At 59.2% G+C, this 24,986-nt stretch overlaps 1 protein-coding gene across 2 annotated transcripts; it reads left to right on the top strand.

Moving 5' to 3' along the window:
- Positions 1-438: 438 nt before the first annotated feature.
- Positions 439-24,168, top strand: IL11RA (interleukin 11 receptor subunit alpha). 2 transcript variants are annotated; one of them, XM_075078567.1, is made up of 13 exons: positions 439-538; positions 18,834-18,933; positions 19,274-19,334; positions 19,453-19,619; positions 19,809-19,923; positions 20,801-20,833; positions 21,234-21,397; positions 21,536-21,699; positions 21,815-21,956; positions 22,431-22,526; positions 22,721-22,820; positions 23,492-23,574; positions 23,680-24,168. In XM_075078567.1, exons 2-13 carry the CDS (start codon positions 18,834-18,836, stop codon positions 23,694-23,696), a joined length of 1,242 nt encoding a protein of 413 aa, XP_074934668.1. In that variant the 5' UTR covers positions 439-538; the 3' UTR covers positions 23,697-24,168. The 2 variants fall into 2 exon arrangements, with proteins under 2 accessions (XP_074934668.1, XP_074934667.1); XM_075078566.1 differs by having other exon boundaries at positions 23,677-24,168.
- Positions 24,169-24,986: the final 818 nt, after the last annotated feature.

Genomic DNA, 24,986 nt, shown 5'->3' with positions numbered 1-24,986 from the left:
CTGGGAAACGAGCAGGCAGGGTCGGCGACTGCAGGTTGCTGCCCCCTCCGAGAGCACCGGGGAAGTCTGTGCACCCTTGGGAGGGCAGCCCTGCATTCCGGGGGGACCCCCGTGCTCCGGAGGGCACCGTGCACCAGTGCGCCCCGGGGAGGGGGGGGACCTCTGGAGGAGCGGGACGGCGATCGTCGGGGATGGCGGGGACACACACACGGGGACGGCGCACCGGGGGGGGGGGGGGGGGGCGGAACACGGGACACCGCGCACCCCGGCTGGGGGTCTGCGGGGAGCTGCAGCGGGTCCAGGAGGGGTCCGGGGGGGGCGGCTCGCAGACAGGAAGCATCCCTGGAGGGCGGTGGCGGTGAGATTGGCAGCACCCTGCTCCAATGGAGCGGCCCCGGCGGCGGCTCCGCACCGCCCGCCGCTCCCGGCCCCAGCCAGCCCGGCGCGGGCGCCCCGCCGCCGGCTCCGCTCCCGCTCCCGGCCCCGGCCCCGCTCCCCCGAGCGCCATGGACACATAGCCGCGGAGCCACGCAGGAAGGTAGGAAACCCTTCGCGTGTGTGTGTCCACCCTCGCCACGCACCGTGTCCCTCCAACCCCGAGGGGAACGGCTCGCCGCCGCCCCGACGCCGCGGTGAGGGGCTGCACGGCTGCCGGTGCAGCGCAGGCAAGCGGTTCCCCCGGCTGTCTGCTGCTTGTACGGGGAAAGTTGGGGTGGGTGTGCCTGTATATGTCTGTGTACCCCTTCGCAAAGTGGCTGGCGGGGACTTGCTCTCCCGCTTCTCCCCCTCCGCCTTCCTGGGGATACCCGGTGCTGCTCCCCCTCCTCCGCCTTGCCCGGAGATGTTCGGGGGATGGACGGAGTTCCCGGAGTGGGAGCTTTGAGCCCCTTCCCCAGCCTCCCCCCGAATATTGAGCAGCCCCCGAATATTGAGCCCTCCCCTCCTTCCCCCCCCCCGACTCCGGGGGGAGTTTTTTGGAGAAAGGCTGGAACAACACCAGGCAAAGCACCCCCCTGGCAGGGCCCCCTCTTCTCCTGGGGGGTCCGGGGAGAGAAAAGCTGCTCCCAATTACAAGAGGCGCGGAAAGAGACGCTTTCCCATGCGCGGGCACTGGCAGGGCTCTCTGCCTGCCTTCTCCCTCCTTGCCCCGGGATGCTGTCTCAATCCCGAGTTCTCCATCCTCTGCCAGCCCCTGCGGGTCCCCAGCCGCGGGTCTGTGCCTGCTGCCACCCTCCCAGGCTGGCTCTGTCACCCCCCAGGACCCCTCCGAGCTCTGGCTCCGGGCTGATGCAGGGTGTCAAAGGGGGCCACGGGGCTGAGCTTGGCTCGGAAATTGCTGTCGGCAAACCCAGACCCCGCTGCGAGGGGCCAGGGAGTGCCTTGGGAATCTCATTTTCCATGTTCCTGGTCTCCATGGGGAGAAACTCAGAGCTGCAGCAACTCTCGGACGCGTTGCTGTGCCCAAACGAATGTTGGCATAGCCGGTGCCGAGCGCCCAGTGCTGGCTGAGCACCTTGGGTGCCGGGAGGTGCCCGCTCCTTGCAGGCTGCAGCCACGTCTGGCTGCTGCGTTTGCAGGAGGAGGTGGGGTGTTTGCACTCTGCCTCTGTTTATAGGAGGGCAGGTCATGGCGTGGCTACGTACAGGGCTGCACGGAGCCCACGGCATCCCAGCCTGGTGCGGGGCAGAGGAGCCTCACAGGGAGCTGTGAGCGGTGGAGGCCGAGCTGGTGGGGCTCCTAGGGCAGGGATGGGGACCGAACATAGCCACAGTGTCCCCCCAGCACCCACACACCCTCTGCACCACTGACCTGGCCCTTTTTGGGGGAAGTGAAAGGGGCCACGTCTCCTCCCCAGAGACCTGTGAACTGATCTTGGCAGCTGAAGTGGCATGGAGCCAGTTGTACACAGGGCTGCATGTCGCCAGTGGTGGGTGGATGGGGGAAGTGGGGTGCAGCAGGATGGTTGGGGAGGGGTCCCTGGGCCAAAACTCTGGGGGATGCAACTGAAGACAGAGGCTGCCTGCAGGAAGCTGGGGGAAGAGCAGCTCTGGTTTTGCCTTGCCTCCTGCTCCGTGAACTTCAGTCTTTTGGGAACCTTGCAGGGAGGGGAAAACTTGATTATATCTGATAAGCCACTTTTTCCCCATCCCAGAGAGCTGTCCTGGTGGCGGGGGGAGGAGGATGCTTAGCCGAGTGTGGGCCCTGTTTGTGAAGGATGAATGAATGACTCATGGTGCAGCGAGTCTCCCTGCTGTCTTCATCGTGGCAGCAGCAGTGGTTCCCTTTTGCAGCTGCTGGGTTTATCAGAGGCTATCATGCTGGGTGGGCACCCAGGCAGCCCACACCTGCATCCCCTAGCCTACAGGTACCCTGCCTTCCCTGCTGTTCTCCCCCAGCTTGCCTGGACCATCCTGAGTGGGAAAACCCCCAGTGGATGGCGATGGTGTGTAGCACCCTCACCTGCCATGAACTAGCTGAGCACTCACTTCAGACCCTCTCTTTCTGCTCCGCTCTTGTTCAAAGGCATCTCTGGACTCTTCCTGCTCACACAGGGTTCAACCTCCCTCTGGTTTCCTGCTGAATACGTTCCTGGAGAGCTTATTCCCCTGTGGGTTCATGCCAACATTGTGCTTTTAGTTCAAGACCTCTTCTCCCTCTCCTGTGTTTACCCAGCTGTATTTATAGCTTCCTTCTTAGGTTAAACAAGGCGAAGGATTCTTGCCTCCTCTTATCCCATGGGTTTGGCTCTGGAGGAAAACCCCTCGCAAGATGCTTCCCACAGGAGGGGGCAGGTGCCGGCATGTGGCTCTGCTTTCCTCTCTTTGGAAAATTTCGGCACCTCTCCCAGCTTGTTTCCCCTCTTCTTGTTCAGGCATGGGAGAGGGTGGCTCTTCCCCTGCCAGAGATTTAACCAAGGATGGAGCTTGGATGGGACAGGAGCTCTGCCCTACGGGTGGTGCGCTGGGGCCTCACTGGCATTTGGGATGCTGATACAAAGCCAGCATGAGGAATTAGCCCTGGGATGTCTGAAGTGACTCACTGAGATGTTTAGAGAGCTTTTGGTTTTTCTAAGTGTTCCTGTGGTTGCAACAGCATCGCATGTGTGAAGATCACCAAATCCCTCCAGCCGGGGTTGTAGTTACTTTGCAACCCAAGTTACTACCAGCAAATCTCTGTGCACCTCCTGATGATGGTTTTCTCCTCCCATCTGGGCTCTGAAGGTGGAGGAGGGTGCAGATGCCTTGCAGTTGTAGTTGAGTCGTCTTCTTCTACAGCCAGATTCCCATGGACCATTTCCATGGAAGAAGGAAAATTCCTCTGGAAATTAAAAGCAGGTTTGCAGTGTCAGGATCAGCATGTTAATAGGAATTATCTCTTGAGTCTGGCTGCTTCCCAGGCCTCTGAGTCACCCTGGCACGGGAGTGGGATGGGGTAAGCTTCAGGTTTTTTTGGATGGTCACAGCACCCACAGTCCCTGGAGCATGTGCCAGGCTCTCTGGTACAGGTGGAGGGCTGGGCTAAAAGATACAATTCTTCCTTCTGTCCAGTGGTATGAGTCTGGGACATGGAGAAAAACCCTGGCAAACATCTCCTCCTCCTCTGGTGTTTGGGGTGGGGGATGTCCAAACAAGTGTGTCAAGACCTGATTCGCCTTTGTCCTCCAGGACCATGCACTGTGGTCACATCTGACCAGTGCTTAAGCCTTGCCTCTTGCCCTGCAGCTTGCTCCAGCGGGGATTGGTCCTTGCTGAAAAAGCTTATGAGGAAGTTCCAGAAGGGTCTGGCCAGGGGGAGGTCACATCTGCTGATGCCCTGCTTGTACATGTTTCATGAAGCGAAACAGTCCTCTTCTTTTGGAGAGGACAAGCAGGCTGGAGGAACCTCGGGTGAGACCTGGCGTGGTCGTACATGGGGCTGGCCCATGCAGGTGGTAATGGCCAGGGTACTGCAGGTAAGACCATGCATCAAGCAGGAAAGGGGAGGATGCTGAAAGCATTTTGGAAATCAACCCAGGGCTCCCCAGAGACTGCTCGGCTCTGCTCCCCTCCTCAATACAGAGATGGCTGAAATAGAAACAGCCTAATAAAAATGGTTACAGATCCGCAGAGATTGCCTTATAGGGAGAGGTGGTGGAAAAGTTTAGGGCTCCTCCACCTAATGAAATCCTGATGGTGGAAAGAAGGTCGTTTGGGCATCTTCTGGTTTACCCCACCTCTTAAAGTGAAAACAAGGGATGCCAAGCCTTGTTGAAAAGCCAACACTGGAGACACACTGAGGGGAAGAGAGGGTGGGAGAAGCTGCCAGCTTTGGGGGAGCCTCATGTCTGCAGCAGCTTGGAGACAGTCTTCTGACTATGGCAGAAAGGGACTGTCCCCAGGTGCCATCCCACCTTGGGGAGCCCCAAATGGGGCTCAGGGCTGCTGCCTACCATCCTGCTGGCAGCCTGCAGGGGTGCAGATGTCCCTACAGGAGAGCATGTGGGAGGCTATGGGGCACGGCATGGCTCGAGCGCGTCCCTGCAGGCTGGTGCGGCGATGCCCATCCAGCTGTTTCCTTCACCTTCCTGTGCTTTCATCAGCCCGTTCCTTTGGGTTTTAAAATGCTGCATGCTTCCTCCTGGACAGACTGATAGCTGCAGCTAGAGCCAGGGACCTCACCAGCACCTCTTTGATGAAGGTCGGCATGGGCATCAGTGCCTCTTGAATTCAATAACACCGTGAAAGGCGAAATTCAGCCCTCGCCTTTCTGCAAAAGTAGCTAGGAAAAACGAAAAAGTGCTGTCATGTCCACTGTGGGCCAGCCCAGCACCGTGCCAGTGTTGCAACAGAGCTCCTGACAACTGTGCTGCAACAGCCCCGCGAAGGTCTCCAGGGATGGCTTGGCCGCAGTGGCCCAGCTTGGCTTTGTAAAAGCTGCTGTCACGCAGGGTGCCCGGGCCAGCTGGCATCTCCCCAGACTTTCTTGCAGGGCCAGGGCCAGCCCCCAGCCCCTGGGGAAATCTGCAGGAGCCTTTCCTTTGCTTTCCATGAGTTTTGCCCAGGGCCTCAAGGATTAGGAGTTGCTGGTGGACCCAACCAGCTATTGCTCCATCCTTGTCTTGCAAGGGCCAACACGCAGCCCTGGGGGGTTCCTCGGTGTTTTGGCTGCTTTTGATTTTTTTTTAGGTCCTGCGAGGCTCCCAGGGGGCTGTTTTGTAGTTCCTTTGAGGCTGGTCCACTCCATCCTGGCTTTGAGTTTTGCAGCTTTATGGCTGGAGTGTGGCTGCACCCAGGGAAGCATCCCTTTTCCATCAGCATCCCTGATCCTGCACCCAGCTCTGTTCCTCCTCTCCGGCCAGGGCTGTGCCCAGCATCCTTGTACCCCCAGCACCCAAAAAACAATTTGGTGCCTCAGGCTCCCTGTCTGCTGTGTTGCCCCCATGCAGCACAGGGGGCAGGTAGTGCAGGAGCAGGACGCGGCCCTCCTGGGTGCCTGTGACTGCACGGGGAGCAGCCAGAGTGAACTCTGGAGGGCCCAATCTCTGGGAGCATCCTGTTGGCCCAGCTCTTTGTCTGCTGCACATCCCCATCCCTCCTTCCCAAATGGAGGCTGCAGATATGCACCAGGCTCTCTGGGAGCTCCGACAGCCAGGAGGTATGCCCAGAGATGCCTTGGAGGGCTCCACTTGTCCAGGGAGGCACTGAGGTTTGGACTTGGAGCAGTCCGGGAGGAGGATGCTGAGATGCCTGTGCTCGGATGGAGGGGCAGCAGTGCATGTACTGCGCCTGGGATAGGTTAAGGACGTAAGCAAGGCAAGGTCTGTGGGGAAGGTCATCTTGGTTTTCAGCCCTGGGGTGCAGCTGGAAGGGCGAGAGGGGTGCTGGGGCAGCATATCCTGCTGCATCCCCAGCTGATGTCCCCATGAGATGTGTCCCCATCAGGGTGGTTAATAGTGAGCAGGTCCAGCCATGCATGGAGGATTTTCTTCCTCCAGTGCCTGAAAAGGTCCTCGATGTTTTTTTTTCACTTATTTTCACCATCTACCAAGGGCAGAAGGATAGTGCAGCAGCATTTAACCCTCCTGGGGCACACAGGACTTCAGCAGTGCTGCCGGCGATGTGGCTGCTGGCATCTCCATCAGCAGAGGCATTTCGGGGATGGTAGTGGAAGCCTCTCCACCATCCCTAGTTGCAACCAGAGGAGGGTGGAGCTGAGCCGGAGGCAGCTTTTGTGGCCAGCTCTATGAATTTCTAATTACCAGCCTGCCTTGCCACCATGTGAGAGGTTCCTGCACCTAATTTTTGGTGAAACAATCCATTTTTTTCAGTGATTTAATAGCGTGGGCAGGCTGCTTGCCGATGGAGAGCCAGCAGCCGGCACCAAGGAGCCTGTGTGCCGGGCTGTGGGCTGTAACCACCTTCCCCGGGCGACGCAGGAATGCTGACCTAATATAAAAGACATTTAAAGAGGAGTTTTGGACAGCAGCTCGGCTCGGATTCGGCTCACACGCACGGCTGCTGGCTGCAGTGGGGTCTTTCCATGCCCCGGCCAGTCCCAGAGACTAGCACAGGCAGATGGGACATCCCCGATGGGATGGTGCCCCAGTGGGCACCAGGGCAAGGACCCCTCTCGGCTGGACTTGGGTACAGCAGCTGCTTTATTTTCTGGAAAAAAAGGCTGCTTTTGGGAGGTCGTCGCAAGTTGTGAGCTGAGGCTGGGTTCAGCACCCGGCTGCGGCTCTCCCAGGGCTGGAAAAGCCGTGGCGTTTTGCTCTGACATTTTCCAAATGAGATGTTTTGATTTTTTTTTTTCATTTTATTTTATTCCCCGCCCCAAGGTAATGTTTGGAAGCCAAATTTAGCTCGATTTAACTCAAACCATTTTAAAAAAGTAAAACCACTGAAAACTAAACAAGGCCTATCATTTAGAACAAAATGTTTTGGTTTTTATTTTCCTTTTGGCATGAAAGACAAACTTTTTTTTCCATTTTCCTCCTGACCTACAAACAATTTTTTTTTTTTTTTTTTTTTGTTCCTCCTGGTTGTTCCCAAGACCGCGTTGTGCACCACGGCCAGGGGACAGGCAAGCCTCAGTGCTGTTCCCAGTGGGACGGGGGTCCTGGGCCGGATGCTTCCCCTTGGAGGCCAGCGTGGTTTTGCAAAGGCAAGCAGGAGCTGCTCTGCCTGCTGCCAGCACTGACTCAGCAGGAGCTCCTTGTGGAAAAGGGAGGCCCCTGGGGGTGGGATTTGGGATTTGGGTCTGTCCCAGCTCTGCTGGGATGATATGAGCCCCCGGGGCTGAGCCCTGCTGGTACCTGGGCTGGGCAGGGCTGTTCCACGGGTGCTGTGCCCTGCTGCTGGGTATCCCTGCCAGAAAGGGCGAGCTCTTGCATTGCCTTCTCTCCTTGTTTATTCAGGTTTAAAATTAATCTGACCTTCTCCCGCTCAGGCTTGTGCAAACACGGCGTGTCCCTGAGCGGGGAGCTCCTGCCAGACCAAGGGAAGCCTTGTCTGTCCCCAGCCTGTGCTGTCGCTGTCCTTTCTGGGTGAGGCTCCCCACCAGGACTGGGGTGTCTGCTCTCTCTGTCGGTGTGCCATCCCCCTCCCAGCAAAGGCACCTCTGGCCATAAATCAGGGTACGGTTAATCCTCCGGTGCAAACTGCCAGGAGGCTGGGCATCCGGATCTGGCATCTCTGGGCTGGGAAGTGGTGGCTGCAATGCCTCCATCCCCAGGCAGAAGCCCACACGCCAGAGCCAGCGGCTGTTCCCCCAGCCTTGACCCTATCTGTCGCCTGTCAACCCAGGCCTGCATCCTCCATCCTTTGCCAAATCTCAGCTCTCTGCTCTGCCTCACCCTGACCGGGCTGTTGGCCAGGCAGGAGTCGCAGAAGAAATGTTGGGGAGCAGCACCGGGGCTAGTCCTGGTGCAGAAGTGAACGCCCGGCTCATCCACCACCTGATTTTATTTTATTCCCCTCTCAGTGCCTCGCTGCATACCGCAGCCGTGCTTTTTATAGCCCCCAGCTGCAGCCTCGGCACGCTCCTGGCCAGCTCCCCACTGCGGCCCCGCTCGCTTGGTGCCAGCAGCCCCAGCCGGGGTGGGGACGGATGCTGTCCCTGGGGTCCCTGCAGCGGTTCAGCAAGAGGAGAGTGCGGGCTGCAGAGGAAGGCAGATAATTAAACCCTAACCCGGAGCCACGCTCCCGTGCCGGCAGAGGCGTTTAAAGAGCTGCATTAGTCACCCCCGTTGCAGCCGGCGCGTGCTGCGTGCCAGGTCGGAGGCAAGCGGCGGTGTCCCATCCCTTACCGTCCCTTCTGGTGCTGCCCAGGGGTATTTCCAGTCCGCAGGAGCTGCCAGCTCCTTCCATTAAATGTGGCCAGTTTGCTTCACTGTAGGAGGTGTCAGTGGTCCCCTCTCCACCCCCAGTTCCCCACCCCAGGCTCTGGCAGAGTTGCACTGCTATGAGAGAGGTTAGAGGGAGGTCAGAGGTTCCTGCCTGCTCCCCGGGAGCACTTTTACGAGCGCCTGGGGCTTGCTGCTGTGTTTCCACATCCCGCAGCCGTTTCTGTGGCTGGGGTGCTGCTATGGGGTCCGGAATGAGGAGGAGGAGGAGGAGATGAGATGTGCGGTTCTGCTGCAGGCTGTGTGCCTGCGAGAATCCCTCTGTTGGGATATGGGGATTGAAGAGCAGGGACGGGCAGCCAGCAGGCAGGGAGTGAGCATCCTAGCTAGGAAGCAGCGGGGGGGGGGCCGGCGGCTCCCTCCCCATGCTTTCTCCAGACGTGATTTCACCGCCACGAGGAGGGAGCACAGCCAAGGGATGGGCCCTGCTCGCCCCGACAGCACCCGGCTCGCTTGCCGGGGCGTTAGTCATTTGGGCCATGGCTGGGGACAGGGTGTGCCTGGGGTCCTCACAAATCAAGGGGTCGGGGGGCTCGGTGAGCCTGCACTTTTGGGATGCTTCCAGGGAGAAGAGGGAGGGATGGGGGCAGGGATGGATGGGGGGCTTCTGGGCTCGCAGCCCACTGTCCTCTCCTTGATGCCCTGGGGAGGAGGCAGAGGCCAGCAGTGAAGCCAGATGTGCACTGGCATCTCTGGCTGAGCAGGTGGGGCCAGGATGGGGCCACCTGTGCATGGCTGACGCCTGCGGCTGCTCCCTAACCTCCTGGTGTGACTTTTTGGAGCTGGGCATGGCAGCATGGAGGCAGAGGAGATGCTGCAGGGAGGCAGTGTCCCACTTCAGGGATGTATTTGGGGAGAAGTCCTGAGGAGAGGACTTCTGCAGAGGTTTGCAGGTCCCTGGGGATGGGGGGGATCCCAAGGTGTCAGGGAGCCACAAGGGACCCTGCCATGTCCCCTTGCTCTCTACAGGCACCAGGGGTGTTGGGTGCCCAGGGCTAATTTTAAACCTCAGCCGAAACACCATCCGGCTTGTTCTGCCTCTGGCAGGGAGGGAGGGAGAGGCCAGGCAGTGAAATACCAGTGGTGGTACCATGTGGCTGCTGCCAAGCAGCTGGTGCCAGGCAGCCTTGCCTGCATGCAGGCAGGGCAGTGGACAGAGGAAGGCAGCGAGCTGCGGGGGCGTGGAGGAAGGGATGTGCAGGGGTGCGTTTTCCAGAAGTGCCAGCTGTAATTTTAACCCAGCGCGGGTGGCTGGAGTGGGGGGCCTCCTAAATCTATTCCTACCCAAAGGAGCTGGGCTTCACCCCGTGAGGGCTGGGGTCTTGCTGGCAGCACCCCAGTCTTTGGGTGAGCCAGAGGTGGCCTGGGGGGCTGCGGGAAAGGGGAGCTGCTCATGCTGCCGGCCAGGTGCCGAGCATGCCGGGAGAGGGGAAAGCCTCTGAGACTCGTTCTGAAACAAGGCTGCCCTTTTATTCTCCTTTACGACTGCATTTTAATATCCACAAACACCCCTCCCTCCCCGGGCTGCTGCCAGCAGAGCCTGTGTTGCCTGCTCTTGGTCTGCTGAGAAACCCTGGCCAAATCCTGGGCCCCAGCACGGGGGAGAGGATTATTTTCCCCCCTTGTTTTTTTTAATATATGTTTTCTATAGCTCTAATTAGACAGGCTTGAGCTCCAGCCAAGCCAAACACACCTGGGGGAGCCTCGCCTTACAGACCCCATCTGCTGTGTCGGGGGTTCTGCTCCCCGCACAGCCGCTGCCTGGCCCCTTTATAGGAGAGGGGTCTGCTTTGGGGGGGGGAGGTAGGACCGCTCCCATGCCAAGCCACTGAGCAGCCTCCATGGGGGAGGAGAGCCCAGCAAGACAGCACAGGGAAATGGTGCAGAGGCAGCGGGGGCGCTCGGCAAAGCCCTGTCCCATGGCAAGAGCCCCGTCCAGCTTGGTGTTGAGGCACCTCGCCCCCTGCCACCAGTGCTGCTGTGGTAGCATAGGGCTCTGCACCCACCGGGGCAGTATGCTGTGGGAGGTGGGGTACAACGGGTGCCAGAGAGGTTTTGCTCTGCTGGGTTGAGCATGAGTGCATCAAGGCGTTGCAGCCTCCAAAATCTGCATGTGCCCAGGGAGGGAGGATGTGTGTCCGGGTATGTGTCGCGCTGTGGGACCACCTACCTGGTGACACCCACCCAGGGAGTTTTGGGAAAGCGAGCAGGGGACATAAATGTGCCAGTCCACCACAATGGCTTGCACTGACTGTCAAATCCATGCTGGGCTGAACTTCGGGTGCTTCTTCCCGTGACTGCTGGCTTTCTTGTGGGGCTTTTCAGCTGTGCTTTTATCCCTCTGGTTGTTTCAGGGGCCACTCTGAAGCCCCCATTGCTGGGAGGCTGAGGGGTCTGGTAGGTCCTACCTCACTTTTGTGCTTAGCTGGAGCCAAGGGAACTCTTGGGGGTCTCTGCTTGCCCACACTGGAGTCCCACATCTTCTGGGACAGGGGTGCCACACCCTGACGGTGTGAGGTGGGCCAGGGAGGACCAGCACCCTTGGGTGGCATCCATTGCCACAGCTCATCCTGGAGGACATTTCCTCACCCCTTCCACACACTGTCTCCCAGGGATGTGCAGGGGACAGCACTGTGCCTCCCGCTCCATCCCCACGGGTGGGTGCTGCACACAGTCCCCTCCTGCTCCGTCTGCCCAACGGGTGCGCAGGCAGCACTGAGCAGGCAGCACTGCAAACTACCCTCCCAGTGCCCAGGGTCTCACTGACCGCTCCGAGGAGGAGTTCCAGCAGCCACTACATCCTCCATCCCCTCGGCTGGTGGGGCAGAGATGTCTGCAAAGGGAAATACCAAGTGCTTTGGGATGCACCCTTCCGCTACACCCAAGCCCTTTGCACCATCATCACCATCTTGGGTCAATAATAACTGTAGTGGCAACTTAGAATATAAAAAGCAGGATTGAGCCTCATGAGGACCTGCTGGCTCCCCTCAGGTAATGGGCTGGACTGGGTGGGGGGTTGTTGTACAGGTTGGGACGTACCTGTGTGCCAGGCAAGTGTGCCAGGCTGGGGGGTTTCCCTGTGCATGTGAAGATTTGGGGGCATGGCAGCTGCTGGTCCTTGGTGCCTCCAGCTGTGCAGAGGGCAGCTTGAGTGTTTCACGAAGGATTTTGGAGTTGCCTTGGCCTCCAGTCAGAGCAGGCTGCAAAGGGAACATTTCGAAATTCTTTTGGACGAGGAAAATTCCACAGGCAGCACCCCTCCGGAGAAAGTTTGGGATGGCTGAAATGTTTGGAGTGAGAGGCTGCTTGCTTTTGTTTACTCTGAACTATAATGTTGGAGGTGGGGGGGGGAACCCCAAAAGGAAAAAAAGAGACAATAGGAGCCTGTAAACAGAGCTGGCCCCGAGCAGGGCTGGGGCGTCTCTCCAGCACTGTGGAAGGAGATGTGTCAGTATGCTCACTGTGTTGCCCTGCTTTCCCCCCCAGCTCGGATACATTCACACTTAATCTTTCAGAATTTGGTTGGGTTTTTTCCCCCAGCAGAAAATGAGCCAGTGGGTGTTTTTCCAACCTTCTCAACTCAGGCAGGGCACAGGCCCCATCCCCTGGCCCTGTGCCGCAGGCCCCAGCTTTGGCGGTGGGCTTCTGCCCCAGCTTTTCCCCACGTCTTGCCACTTCTTTACATCTCCTTTTGGCTTGGGGGCTGCCATCTGATTGACCTGACATGAGGCGTGGGCACAGATGCTGCTGCAGTGAAGTGTTTCCCCAAACTCCATTCCTGACATGCGCCTCACACCCTGCGGCATCCCCTGGGCTTCACCCCCTAAGCAGAGCAGGCAGGGTTGCCTCCAAGCTTGGAGAAGACAAGCCGTGGTTATCCCACCAGATGTCAGAGCCTGGCACCAGCATCCCCACTTCACAGATTGCCGAGTGTCTGCAACAGCCATCCTACCCCAAAGCAGGCAGAGTGCCAGCGGGGTGCAAAGGGTTAATGGGCTACCTTTTGGTGGTGGCTTTATTTGACTGCCCAGGTGGCCCTTAATGACACCTGAAATCCCTCTCCTGGCCCAAAAAGGATTTTGTTTTGCAAAAGGAGTGACAGCAAATTGCTAGCTGGGGGAGCGTTTGTGCCGCAGCACGGTGAGCTGTTTATTTTGGCCCTGCCGCCCTGCAGCGTTTTGGCTGACCCGGGCACCTTCGTGCCTCAGGGATGGAGCTGAGCCCAATGGCTCCCAGGCACAGCAGCACTGGGAGGGATGGGGGGAGCACCAGGCAGGGGGATGCTGTGGGGCCCCTCTCCTGCCTGGGGTTCCCAGCTCCAGGCTGGAGTTCTTTGGGAGCATCAGAAGCAGTTCAGCTTGCACGAGGTGCTCACATATATGTACATGCTCATATATATACGTATGTGCCCTACATATAAGGATGCATATGCTCTTCTATCAGCTCCAGGGCCAGCTTATGGGGGAGTTTGTTCCGGGGGATGCAGATGCTGCTGGGGGGATGCAATGCTGGGGTGCAGGCTGGTAAACAGCTGCCTCATCATGCTCGGAGCTGCGTGTGCACTGAAACCTCTGCCAGGCTGGGCTGAGTCCAGGAGCAGAAAAATATCCCAAATCCTAAAACATTCCTGGGACAGGAAAAGCCTTTCCCACCCTGCTTTAATCACAGGGTGGCCCATCTCCCTGCTGGCAGGTCCCACCCCTGTCCCTGGATCTGGCACTGTGCCCATCCCTGTACTGCGACCCTGTGCCGAAGACAGTAGGGATGCAGCCCCCCCATGACCCCATACCTCCATCCTAAAAATAATTTCCCAGCTGTAAAGAAACCCACTGGTGCAACAGCTACAGTGCTGGTGGGTTTCTTTACAGCCGGGAGATTATTTTTAGGAACTTCTCCGGCGCGTGGCTTCACGGGGGAAGCGTGGGGATGGGGGTGGAGTTGGGGGGGCCCTTCTCTCCCCCCTCCAAAAGCAGCGCTGCCAGCTGGCGTGGTGTCGGGGCTGCTGGCTGCTAACAGAGCCCTCGCTGTTTTGGCCCTTGCTGATGCCTCTGGTTACAATCGGGAGCCAGAGACTTCTCCTTCCCCTGGGATGGAGCAGGGGAGGGCGGAAATCAAGGCGTTGGGGTGGGAGTTTCCCAGCCAGGGTAAGAGCAGAGTCTGACCTCCACGAAACGACCAGCATGCCAAGGTGTGTGGTGGCCTGCCAGCCCTCCAGCACTGCCTCCTGCTAGCAGCTGCCAGCCCCACAGAGGAGAGGTGACCCTCAGGATTTGGGGTGGGGGGGAGTTGGGCTTGGCTTTGGACACCAGTGGGGCTGTGGTCAGCCAGGCATTGGCATTGCCAGAGGATGTTGGGGGGTGGTTGGTCTGGGTTGGATGGAGATGTGCATTGTACCAGGCTGAGCAGATGAACTGGTTCATTGGGCAGCACTGGGGTTAACCCTGTGTTTGGGCTGAGCGGGGTTAACCCCACTCCTGTGCCTCATTGGGTTTAGCCCCACATTTGGACTGTGTAACCCCATGATTGGGCTATGCTGGGTTTAACCCCACATTTGGGCTGAGCTGGGGTTAACCCCACTTCTGGGCTGCATTGGGTTTAGCCCCACATTTGGACTGTGCTGGAGTTAATGCTGGGTTTGGGCTGAGCTGGAGTGTAATGCCAGGTTTGGGCTGAACTGGGGTTAACCCCACTCCTGAGCTGTGCTGAATTTTGGACTGCATAACCCCAGGTTTGGACTGTGCTGGGGGTAACCCCACGTTTTGGCTGGGCTGGGTTTAACCCACTGCTGAGCTGAGCTGGATTTAACCATGCACTTGGACTGCACTGGAATTAAACCCAAGTTTGGACTGCCCTGAGTTAAGCCCCACACTGGGACTGTTCTGGGTTTAGCCCCACGTTCGGGCTGCATGCAGGACTTATTGGACTGCATTGGCCTCACAAGGAAAGGCTGCAACTGGTTTTACTTGTTTTACTGGGGTAATTCCAGTGTGCTGGGTTGCAGTGGCTGCAGTTGTGCATGTGTGTGTGCTGGCTCAGCTCAGCCTGGGGCCCATGGGTGCTTAGCACCCCACTGAAGCAGTGCAGAGGAAAGCAGCCCTTTTTGAGGTCCCCAAGGCCCCGGAGGGGCTGGGGACAGCAAGTGGGGCCCTCCCCTTGGCCTCAGGGAGCATCATCCCAGCAATGCCCAAGGTGGGCAAGGAGTTGCCCCTGGGTGCTGCTGGTGGTCCTGGGGACTGTGCATGGCCCCAGTGGCCTTGGAGGTGGTGGGGGACATGCTTCCCTCTCTGCCAGCACCCATTTCTGGGCTTTCTCCAGGGACCCAGCGACTGGGAGGGTGCCAGTGGCATTTAGGGGACACGGGTGGCTGGTTGCCAGGGACCATGCCGGCAGCAGGGTTGATGCTCTCCCCACCCCAAAGGTGCATGTTGATGCAATGATGATGATGGAGGTCACCAATGCTGCAGGGGTGGGATGCTGCTGTGTTTCTGGGAAGATCAGCATCCAAGGGGACGGACTCAGGCCACACCGCAGCTCCTCAGAGCGGGGCACAGTGCTTCTGCAGGGCTTCCAGGAGGAGAGGGGGTTAGTGGGGTGCTGTGCTCCCAACCCTACAGGTAAGCAAGAGGAGGGGAATTCCTGCTGCTTCAAAACGCCACAGCCATTGGCCATGGGACGTGTTTCCCACAGCAGGCACTGTCAGAGGAGGGTCTGGGGTGCGGGGCCAGGGATGCTCCCCCCACTGAGGGGTGGGAGTACAGTGTGATGCCATCTTTAGGGTGTTAGAGCTGGCCAGTGTCAGGCATCGCCCGTTGCAGACTGGCTTTTTGCAGGTGGGTGACTCTGGAAGTGCCCAGCATGCGGCGGGCAGAACTGCCAAGTGCTCTTGGGTTGCTTTATTTTCCACATCTCTATTGCAACAATGCTGCCCTGAACCACCCTGGGGAGAAGTTAGGAGGCACCCCAGCTTTCTGTGTTCAGTGGAGAGCAGCCCATGTCTCCCCACTGCCATTTTCAGCCCTGCAGTACAGCATTGTGTGCTTTTGTGTCCCCCCTGCCACCCTTGGCCCTGCATGTGGCTCATTCTCTTTGAAGAGCGACTTCAAATGAAGCAAAGCAAAAAAAAAAAAAATCCTCCAAAACCCACTGTCTTTCAAAGCACCAAGTGCAATGGAAAGTTGGCCTCCCCCAGGAATCTATGCTGGGCTTTGCCAGGCCACGGCGGGGCATGGTACAGAGTGGCTGTGCTGCAGGGACTGTCACACCCCACGTGGGCATTGGTGCTGGTGCACATGGCCGTGATTTTGGGGGATGTTTTGAGTTGCAAAGTTTCAGTTTGGACGCGGGAAGGAGCTCACAGCAGGATTTCTCCCTGCAGCTCCCAAAGAACTTTTGGATGAGCTAAAATGCCCAGGGGAAACAGCAGGGTGGGTGCAGAATGGAGAGTGGCACCTTGTGTTTGTGGCTTGCATCTGTGAGTGACATGCATAGCCTGGTCACCCTGGCCATGCTGGTGATAAGAACATCCCATGCCAAGAGAGCAGAGTCTGGCATCGCTGCGCTGTCTGCAGGGGCCAAGCCACAGCCCCGGGATGGGATGGGTCCCTCTGCCCCAGCCATGGCCTTGGGAGGTCACCCAGCCCCAGGCGAGCAGCAGACTCCTCTTGGGCCAGGATTAGCATGTGGGGAGGAAAAAAAGCTCCAATTGTTCCCTCTGTCCCGGCTCGGCTCCAGGACCACTGTGTCGGGACTCCCTGTCCCCAGCCTGTGTCACCACCGATACAAACATAGAGGGATGCTGTCTCCGCCTGTGTGCCCGTCCACGGGGGTGCAGAGCTGCTAAGGGAGGTGGCCTGGCAACATGCACACGTGTGCATTCATTTGCACGCCTGTTTTCCTCTTGGCGAGGAAGTTTGGTTACAGACAGTAAGGGGATCCTTTCTGGGCAGGCTGTTTTGCAGCACTGCCTGGCCCAGAGTGCCTGGCTCCTGGCCATGCCGCTGCACCCAGGGCGGGCGAGGGCTCTGGGTCTTCCCCCACTCTGCGGCTCCTTCCCCTTTTGTTTGTGGCCTTCGGGCAGGCAAGGAAGGGCTTGCCCTGTTTCTTCTCTCTGCAGTGATGCTTGGTCGTGGCTCGGTTTTGGCAATGCTCAGGCACAGGTCATTTACTAAGCCAGTGTGTGTGTCTGGGGGGGCTCGGTGCTGCCTTCCCCCATGCTGTGCTGGCAGAGCAGGGCAGCTGCCCAAAAAAGCAGGGGAGCTTATTGGTTGCTGGGGTGAGGATGGGGAGCGCTGGGGGGGGGCCCTGGGACAGAGGGTGCTGAAGGGAGGATGCAGCTGGGGACAGGATCTTCAGAGATGCCCTCTGCCACCACATAGGTGTCTGGGGTGCCTCTGGGTCTGTTGGCAATACCACCCACAGTCAGGCCAGCTTACACCGTTCCCTGGGGACATTAGCAGCAACTAGCTGCAAATGATGCCATGCCCCCAGCTTGTCCCTTGTCCATGCCATTCAGCATTGTGCCAGCAAGGTCATTTTTCCAGACTAGTCTTGAACCAGACAGTGTCCCTGAGACCTAGCAAACTCATGTCAGCAGTGAGCCAGTGCCAGGAATATATACCCCTGCCACAGAGTGGCACAGTGGGTGATGAGTGCAGCAGCTTTGTCTTCACCCTCCACAGCGTTTGCATGACAACCCAGGGCGGTTCGGAGAAGAAATGATTTTATTTTATAACTATTTGTCTCTCTCCACACTAACACACTCTCCCTTCTCCCTGACCCCCCCCAGCACCATCCTCTTAACTCTAGCCCATGTGGTATTTGGAGTTATTTTTGGTTGCTGCTTTTAAGTGTATTTTAAGGGTTTTTTTTTTCCATCACCAAAATATTTTACTTTTAAGCCGAATGTTCCCAGTTACTTACCGGCATATTTTTGGCAGAGACCTTTAACTGATGTTTCTTGGGAATGTTTCTATGGGTGGTTTAGTAGGAAAAGCTTATGACAGTCTCATGAAATTATTTATGTTTGGGGCTTGCATTTGAGGCTGCCTGGCGTGTTCAGGAGAGGCTTGATGCAGGGTGCCACACGCCTTACCTGCTGGGCTCGCTGGATTGCAGCAGCACATCACTCTTGTTTCCTTTGCCACGCAGCTTGGTCTGCAGCCATAGGCACCTGCCTGCTGGAGAGGAACTGGCAGCTGCTCTGGGGTGCCTTTGCAGGGCTGGAGCATCCCTCCCTGGACCTCCTCGCCTGTTGAACCAGAGTGACTCAGTGGCACAGATTTACCCCCACAAGCTGCAGCCTGTGCTTGAGGCTTGCAGGAGCTCACTGCCTCCTGTGCCCCAGCCCCTGCCTGTAGCCTGGAGCAGAGCCCAACAATATGTGTGTAAATAAACAGGCCTGCCCAATCATGAGGGCTGGGCAGGGGGGGTCTTTCAGGAAGAAATGGTTTAGCTGTCTCTGCCTGCTGGCGACAGGTGGGGCTGATAGGAACAAGTGTGACACTGCTGATATGGATGGTATGAGTGATGCTGGCTGGCATGGACAGGGTGACGCTGGCTGGGTAGGACAGGATGACCCTGGCTGATATGTGCAGAAGAATGTAGGCTGGGGTGGACACCTCGGGGTGATGCTGGCTGGGATGAACGGGGTGATGCTGGCTGGGATGGACAGGGTGATGCTGGCTGTGCTATGGTAGGGAAACCCCGGTCTGTGGCTGGGGTTGACCCATGGAGAGTTGGGTGCACACCCCTGACTCGGCATCCCCTGTGCTTCTTGCCTGAGACCCACTGGTGATCTCTGAATGGGAGGAAGGGATTTCAGGACTATTCTCCTGGGTCAAGAGACACCCAAATGACCCAGAAGGGCACAGTCCTGCATGGGCCAGCCCTGCAGTGGGTGCAGGGATGGGCAGTGATACGGGACCCCAGTCAGCCCCACTCTCGGTACAGTCTGAGCTCTCACAGGCCTACTATTCCTGGCTGTGTGAGCCTGTTCAGATCTCACTGCTGTCTCCTGACATGTAAATACAGGCCAGAATTTCTCCTCAGTCCCTTCCCACTCCAGCTGCACCAGTGCAGGTCTCTGGACCACCCCAGGTCTGGGCGCCAGCCAGGGCTCCCAGCACAAGACTGCAATGGCAAAGAGCCCTTAATTCCACCAACCCACGCATGCCTGAGCTCCTGGTCAGTGTTTGCCCTTTGCGCCCCACCTCCAGGCACAGGAACTCTTTAGCAGCCAGGGACCAGCGGCTGTGACAATGGCACAGACCCTGCCAGCTGTCCCGGCTGGGGTCCTGGCAGTATGGTCCCCATGCTGTCCACAGCAGGATGGGGCGAGACATGAGGGAGATGCGGGGTCCATGGTCCTGCAGGGATGCTCTGGGCTGTGGACCCTGCTGGCTGCCCTGCTGCAGGGGTTAACACTCTCTCCATCCCGCTCTGCCTCCTCCAGATGCGCAGTTCCATCCCAGGCCTGGGCAGGGTGATGGTGTTCCTTGCGGCAGCCTTGGCATCAGCCTCCCTCACGGTCCCTGAGGGCTGGGGAGAGGAAGGTGAGCCCCCCTTCCAAGCCCCTCACACAGCCCCCCATGACCCAGGCATGGGGACCCTGGGAACACCCCATTCCCCCCAGGTAGGCACAGACCTACCAGAGTCAGGGCACAGACAAAATGCAACCCCACGGTGATGGGTGTCCTCTGGCCTATTGCTCAGCCCCAACTGGGACCAGTCCATCCCAGTCCCCCATGGTGGTACCTGCATGAAGCAAGACCTCACAGCCAGTGTCCAGCTCCCCAGGGGGTACAGGCCCAGGTTGCCCATCTCTTCCCCCAGCCTTTGCATGAGGTGGCACGGGGTGCTAACACCCAACTGGGGATGTGTGTGTCCCTCCAGGTGTTCAGTATGGACAGGTGGGGACAGAGGTCACCCTTTCATGCACCGGTACCCATGCCAGGTAGGTGTTTTCCATGCACACTGGGGGATTTATCTGATGGGATGGTTTACAGGGTGGGCCTGGGGTGACTCTGCCGTCCCTGTCCTCTAACGCCTCCTGCCCGGTCTCTCCTCCCCAGCTCTCCAGTGCAATGGAGGCGGGCGGGTGCTGCGGCACTGCCAGAGGGCTCGGCCATCAGGCAGGGAGCCCTGGTGCTGCCGCACGCCAGCTTGGCCACCGCAGGAACCTACAGCTGCCACAGCGAGGACGGTGACCTCCTGCATGCAGTGTCCCTGCGGCTGGGGTGTGAGTAGTGTGTCCACGGGCTCGAGTATGGGGGGGTGGGCAGCCCCACCAGGATGGGCCAGCCGTGCCCACACCCCTGGCAGGTGCTTGCCAAGAGGGAACTTTGCAGTGGCATGAGGGTCCCTGCATGCCAGCTGGGCTGTGGGACCAGGGACCCCTCGCTGACCGTTGCTTCCCCCTGGACCCCAGACCTGCCGGGAGTCCCCTTTGTGTCCTGCAGAGCATCCGACTATGAGAATTTTTCCTGCTCCTGGACCTCCAGTGTGGAGACCTTCCTCCCCACCAGATACATCACGACCTACAGGTGAGGTATCCCCACAGGGCACGGGCTGGGGGCTTTATGCAGTGAGGCCCAGGTCCTGAACAAGTCCTGCTGGCCAGCTGGCCCATGCCCTGGTTTCACCTCCTGCCCCAAGGACCATGCTGCACACTGGAGCAGGTCATGTTTTGGGGTGAGCAGCACACCAAGCATTTGCTTGCTCCAAGGGGGGCCCCCCAGCAGTGTTGAGGGCAACACAGGGTCCCACCCTGCCAATGGCTCTGTCAGCACCAGAGGGTCTATAAAAGAGAAGCAGGTCATCTGCAAGCCACTGAGTGCTTCAGCATGCTTCAGGATGAAAGGAGCCCCGACAGCACTGCTGCTTCTAATTATCCCAACAGGCCAAATTAGCGGGCTGCTTTGAAGTCAGCCAGAGCCCATAAAGCACAGCTCTGCTGAAAGCTGCAGGAAAGGGGGACTGGGGGCTCATCAGGGAGGGGCCCGTGTGGAGCAACGGGAGTTTGGTGGGAAGCAAGGAGATTTGGATGCCGTAGGGTGAGGGCAAAGTCAGGTGCTGGAGAGCTGTTTCTATCAGCTTCTCTGCACCTTTGCTGCGGCTGCATGGTGAAACCCTGGGTGGACAAGGGGGGTTTTCTGGGAAGGACCCTCCTGGACACCCCACTGTCTTGTTCCCGTGGGACCCCTGGATCCTGCTGCCAGGCTACTCACTGGCAGGGCTGGGTATGGCGTTAACTCCATCCCCCGTTCCATGCCACCCATGTGCATCAATGCAGGAATGGGGTGCAGCAGAGCAGCCCCCCCAGGACTGGTGCAAAGACCCCTGTCCCTCTGGGTTATGGTTGGGTTGGCTTCATGCTGTCCCCTCATCCTCACTGTCTGCTTTTCCATCTCTTCATGTCAGGAAGAAGTCACTGACAGGTGAAGAGAAGCGGAGGTAGGACTGGCTCCCACCCTGGTCCTGTGCCCTGGGAACTGGCCCCCATCCCATAGTCTCTGCTGCTGTCCTGAGTGGGGTCTCCAAGACCAGGGCTGGTCGTCCCCATGGGGGAACCAGCTACCCAAGCCTGGGAGATGGCCTTGTCCCAGGGAGGGACCTTCCCAGGAGGGACTGTGGGGCTGGGATGGGGGTCACTTCAGTCACTCTCGGAGGGACATGCCAGGCTCTGGAGGGGTGAGGGCAGCTGCCCGGACCCTTCCTGAGCAGTAACAGGGTCTGCCTCCTCCACTGGGCTCTTGGGTTGGGGATGTCTCCACATGACACCACCTTGGTAGCACTGGGAAACTATGCATGGCAGGCAGCAGGGACATGTCACCACCTGCCTCCCTGTCTGCAGGAACAAGAATGGGCATGTGGGGCCGTGCCTGCAGGATCCATCCCGTCCTGGCACTTGCACAGTTCATGGGTCAGAGTTCTGGAGTTCCTACCGCCTGAACATCACTGAGGTGAACCCACTAGGCTCCAGCTTCCGCCTCCTCGACGTCACCATGCAGGCCATCAGTGAGTCCCGTCTGTCTGTCTGTCCATCCCTGTGTCTGTCTATCCCTGGGCATCCATTCTCAGGTGGCAGCAGGGAGCCCAGAACCCCTCTGCACAGCAGTGTGGTGTGACGAGGGCTCCCTGTCCTCTCCTGCGCAGTTAAGCCGGACCCTCCAGAGGGCTTGGTGGTGGAGCCCATCCCCCTGGCACCACGGCGGCTCCATGTGAGCTGGAAGTACCCCTCCTCCTGGCCCAAGGAGCCCCACTTCCAGCTCAGGTTTCGACTCCAGTACCGGCCCATCATCCACCGCTCCTGGTCTGTGGTAAGCAGTGGGCAAAGGAAGGCAAAGCCAACGTGGGAGCAGGGTGGGCACGGGGCCAGGGAGGGTAGCAAGGGGTGCACCCTCCTGCCCCACAGCTCCCCTCTCCCCGGTGCAGGTGGAGACAGTGAACCTCTCTGAGGTGATCACAGATGCCTTTGCTGGGCTGGAGCATGTCGTCCAAGTCAGTGCCAAGGATTTCCTGGATGCGGGGAACTGGAGCGAGTGGAGTGCCGAGGCCCGGGCGACACCAGTCAGAGGTGCGAGGGGGACAGGCTAAAGCCCCCAACATCCCTAACAGGTTGCACCATCCCTCCCCAAAGCCCCTCCAGGACCCTGGGCTGCCCCTCCCCAGCCCCTTCCCCATGCCACCCATTCCCCCAGATATCACACAGAGCAAGCCCCGGCTCCTGGGGTTCCTTAAAGTAGACACAAAATGCTGGTCCTGGGCACCATCCAAAAACTGGCCTCACGGTGAGAGGCAGCACTGCAAGGAGTCAAAGCATCTCCCAGTCTCATGGCAGGCTGCAGCTGTGCTGCTGCCACTTGGGGATTGCCCCCCACAGCCTCAGGGCAGAGTGGGGCTCCCATAGCACCAGAAGCACCCTGGGGGCATCCTTGGGCTCATGGGACCCGTGGGGCACAGGAGCACCCTTCTTTGTTCCTCTCTGTGGCTCCCTGGGGTGCTGGCCATGATTTTGGATGACTGATTCCCATCCCCTCTGTCCTTCCAGACCCAGCCACCACGGTGAGTGAAGAAACCACTACAGATGCCAGCCTTGAGAGCGTGGCTGAGGAGCCCTCCCAGGCTCCCAACCCTGAGCCCATCAGTGAGTAGAGCTGGAGGTGGCAGGCAGGAGTGGGGACGGCCCACAGGCAGCTACCTGCCTGGGCAGCTTGGCTGAGGGTTATGGGAAGGGTCTCTTCCCCATGCCCCTGTGTGTCTGGGATGCTGGGGTGCCTAGGAGCTTGCAGTAGGGTCCCCCTTTGGCATCCCTTGTCTGTGACAGTCTCTCTGTCCCAGACCGCAGCGATCCCCTGGAGAAGATGGCCATCCTGGTGTCCCTTGGGATCTTTGCCTTCTTCGTACTGGCTGCTGTTCTCGTCATCACCATCCTCATCTGGTAAGTTGGGTTCTGAGAGGAAGGGGTCTGTGTGATTGCTGTCCCCATCCCACTCTGGCCCCTGAACCCCAAGCATGGGGTGCCCCATGTTCCTCCAGCCTTTCTCTGGGATCCCTGCCCGAACAGACGTGATGCCAGCCCCTTAAGATGGTTCATGCTCCCCTTGCCCCCCTGACATTTCAGTGCTTCTTCCCAGCACAGCCCACTGGCTGCAGCACTGCCCAGCCTGCCTAGGGACTTTCTGATGAGCCCACATCTACAGAACCTTTCTCTGTATCCCCCAAAGACACTGATGCTACTAACATCACCCCAAAGCCTCCTGCCTTCCTGGGGACTCTCCTGCTCCATGGTCAGTGCAGAGACCCCTGCATATGTCTTTGTTCCGTGGGGGTCCTGCCCCTGGGCACTGCCCACTGGTCCTGTCCCCAGGTCCCCACATCCTGCCACTGCTGGGCGCTCCCTGCCATGCCGTGGCTCTGCTGTCTGTCCCTGTCCCCAGCCCAGCCCTGTCCGCTCTCATGACCAGCTCCTGCTGTAGCCCTGGAGCTGACCCGCTGGAGCAGCTGGGCAGAGCTGGATGGGGATGCAGAGCGGGGATCGGCAGGGATGTAGGCAGTCCCAGTGCCTGGGGGGCTGCTCAGGGTCCTCAGCCACTGCTGCTCTGTTCCCAGGTTCCGGGTGAGGAAACACAGCAAGGACGAGACCAAACCCCACAACTTCTTGGTTGCTGCCACCCACTTGAAGACGCTGCCGAGTGAGTTGGGGCACAGGGGGGTGACGGGGGGATGCAGGGGAGGGAGTGCAGGGGGAGCAGGTCAGTCAGGTCACCCTTCTGACCCCCTGCCCTCTCTCTCAGCAGAGGCTCAGATCCTGTAGTGAGCCCTGGCCGACCCCTGCTCCTGCTTGCCCACGCGTGGGACTTGATGCCACCTGGGTCACCCCATGGCCGTGGACATTGCCGGAACCCCCACACCCTGGGGGTGCAGGATGGACCTTAAGGAGAGAAGCTCTGCTCCCAGAAGCTTTGGGATGCCCATGCCCACCAGGAGCCACTGGAGGCACCTTGGACTCAGGGCAACGGGCAGCCCTGCTGCTGGGCGCTGCTGAACATATGGGGATGAAACACTGAGCCAGTCCCACTTCACTGCCTAGTGTCGAGCGGGACCATGGGTGCAGGCTCCCAGGGGTGTCGGGCATCAGTGAGCAGGGGGTGCTGAGCCCTGCCCGTCATCCCAACACCAGCCACCAGCAGGCAGAAGGGACAACCCCCCGTCCCTCTGCCCCTCACCCCCGTGCTGTGGCTGAACGGAGCAGTGACACCAATAAAGGGGATAGTATTGGCACTGCCCAGGCAAGGCCCTCTTGCAGATGGTGCTGGGCCAAGGGAGAGGTGAGTGGCACCGGGTGAGATGCCAGCTTGGGGATGGTCCTTTCAGGAGGTGCACGGGAAGCAGGGCTGGTCCCCAAACAGGTCAGCCCACTCCCCAGGAGCCTGGAGGGCCTGAGATGCAGACAGCTGCCTGGGATATCTCCCCTGCCCTCACCAGCCTGGCAGCAGGGACAGGACCCTCTGCACAGCCCCCCTCACTCGGCATGTGGCCCTCTCCCCGCGCCTCAACCCAGCCCCTCTAATGGCTTCCATCTGTTGGCACCTCCCGACCCCAGCGCTCAGCGCCAGCAGCCCAATGAGATCCAGATGGGGCTGGGTGGAAATTCAGGCAGCAGCAGCGTGGGGAGCATGGGGAGCAGAGCCAGCATGGGGCGGGACCCTGTGTCTGCCCTGCTGCAGAGATATGTCACTCCCGGCTGGGCCCCAGGGCTGCCCTTGAACCCAGGGTGCAGAGGGAGCCTGGAGCAGGGGTACTTCACAAAAGGGACCTCATGGGGATTGGGATGGAGGTGACTGGGGCAGGGCTGTGCCTTTTGCAGTAGCTTGTGTGCCCATGGACCCCTCTGCCCTCACTGGGTGCCCCTGCACTCCCACCCCGGGTGCAGGGGCGTGGGTGCTGCCCGTGCCAGTGCTTGGCTTTGCAGGGTCCCAGCCCCTCACTGCATCTGGTGAGCACAGTTGCCCTGGATGGGGGAGATGGGGGTCAGCTCTCAATCTACAGTGTGCTGCTGGGGTGGCACCATCCTTGGACAGGAGCAGGGATCTCCATGGAGCAA

This window comes from Phalacrocorax aristotelis, chromosome Z (genome assembly GCF_949628215.1).
Source record: "Phalacrocorax aristotelis chromosome Z, bGulAri2.1, whole genome shotgun sequence".
In the NCBI taxonomy this organism is placed as follows: Eukaryota; Metazoa; Chordata; class Aves; order Suliformes; family Phalacrocoracidae; genus Phalacrocorax; species Phalacrocorax aristotelis.
Note: the sequence above shows the minus strand (reverse complement) of the source record. Positions and strands in the feature narration are given on the sequence as shown.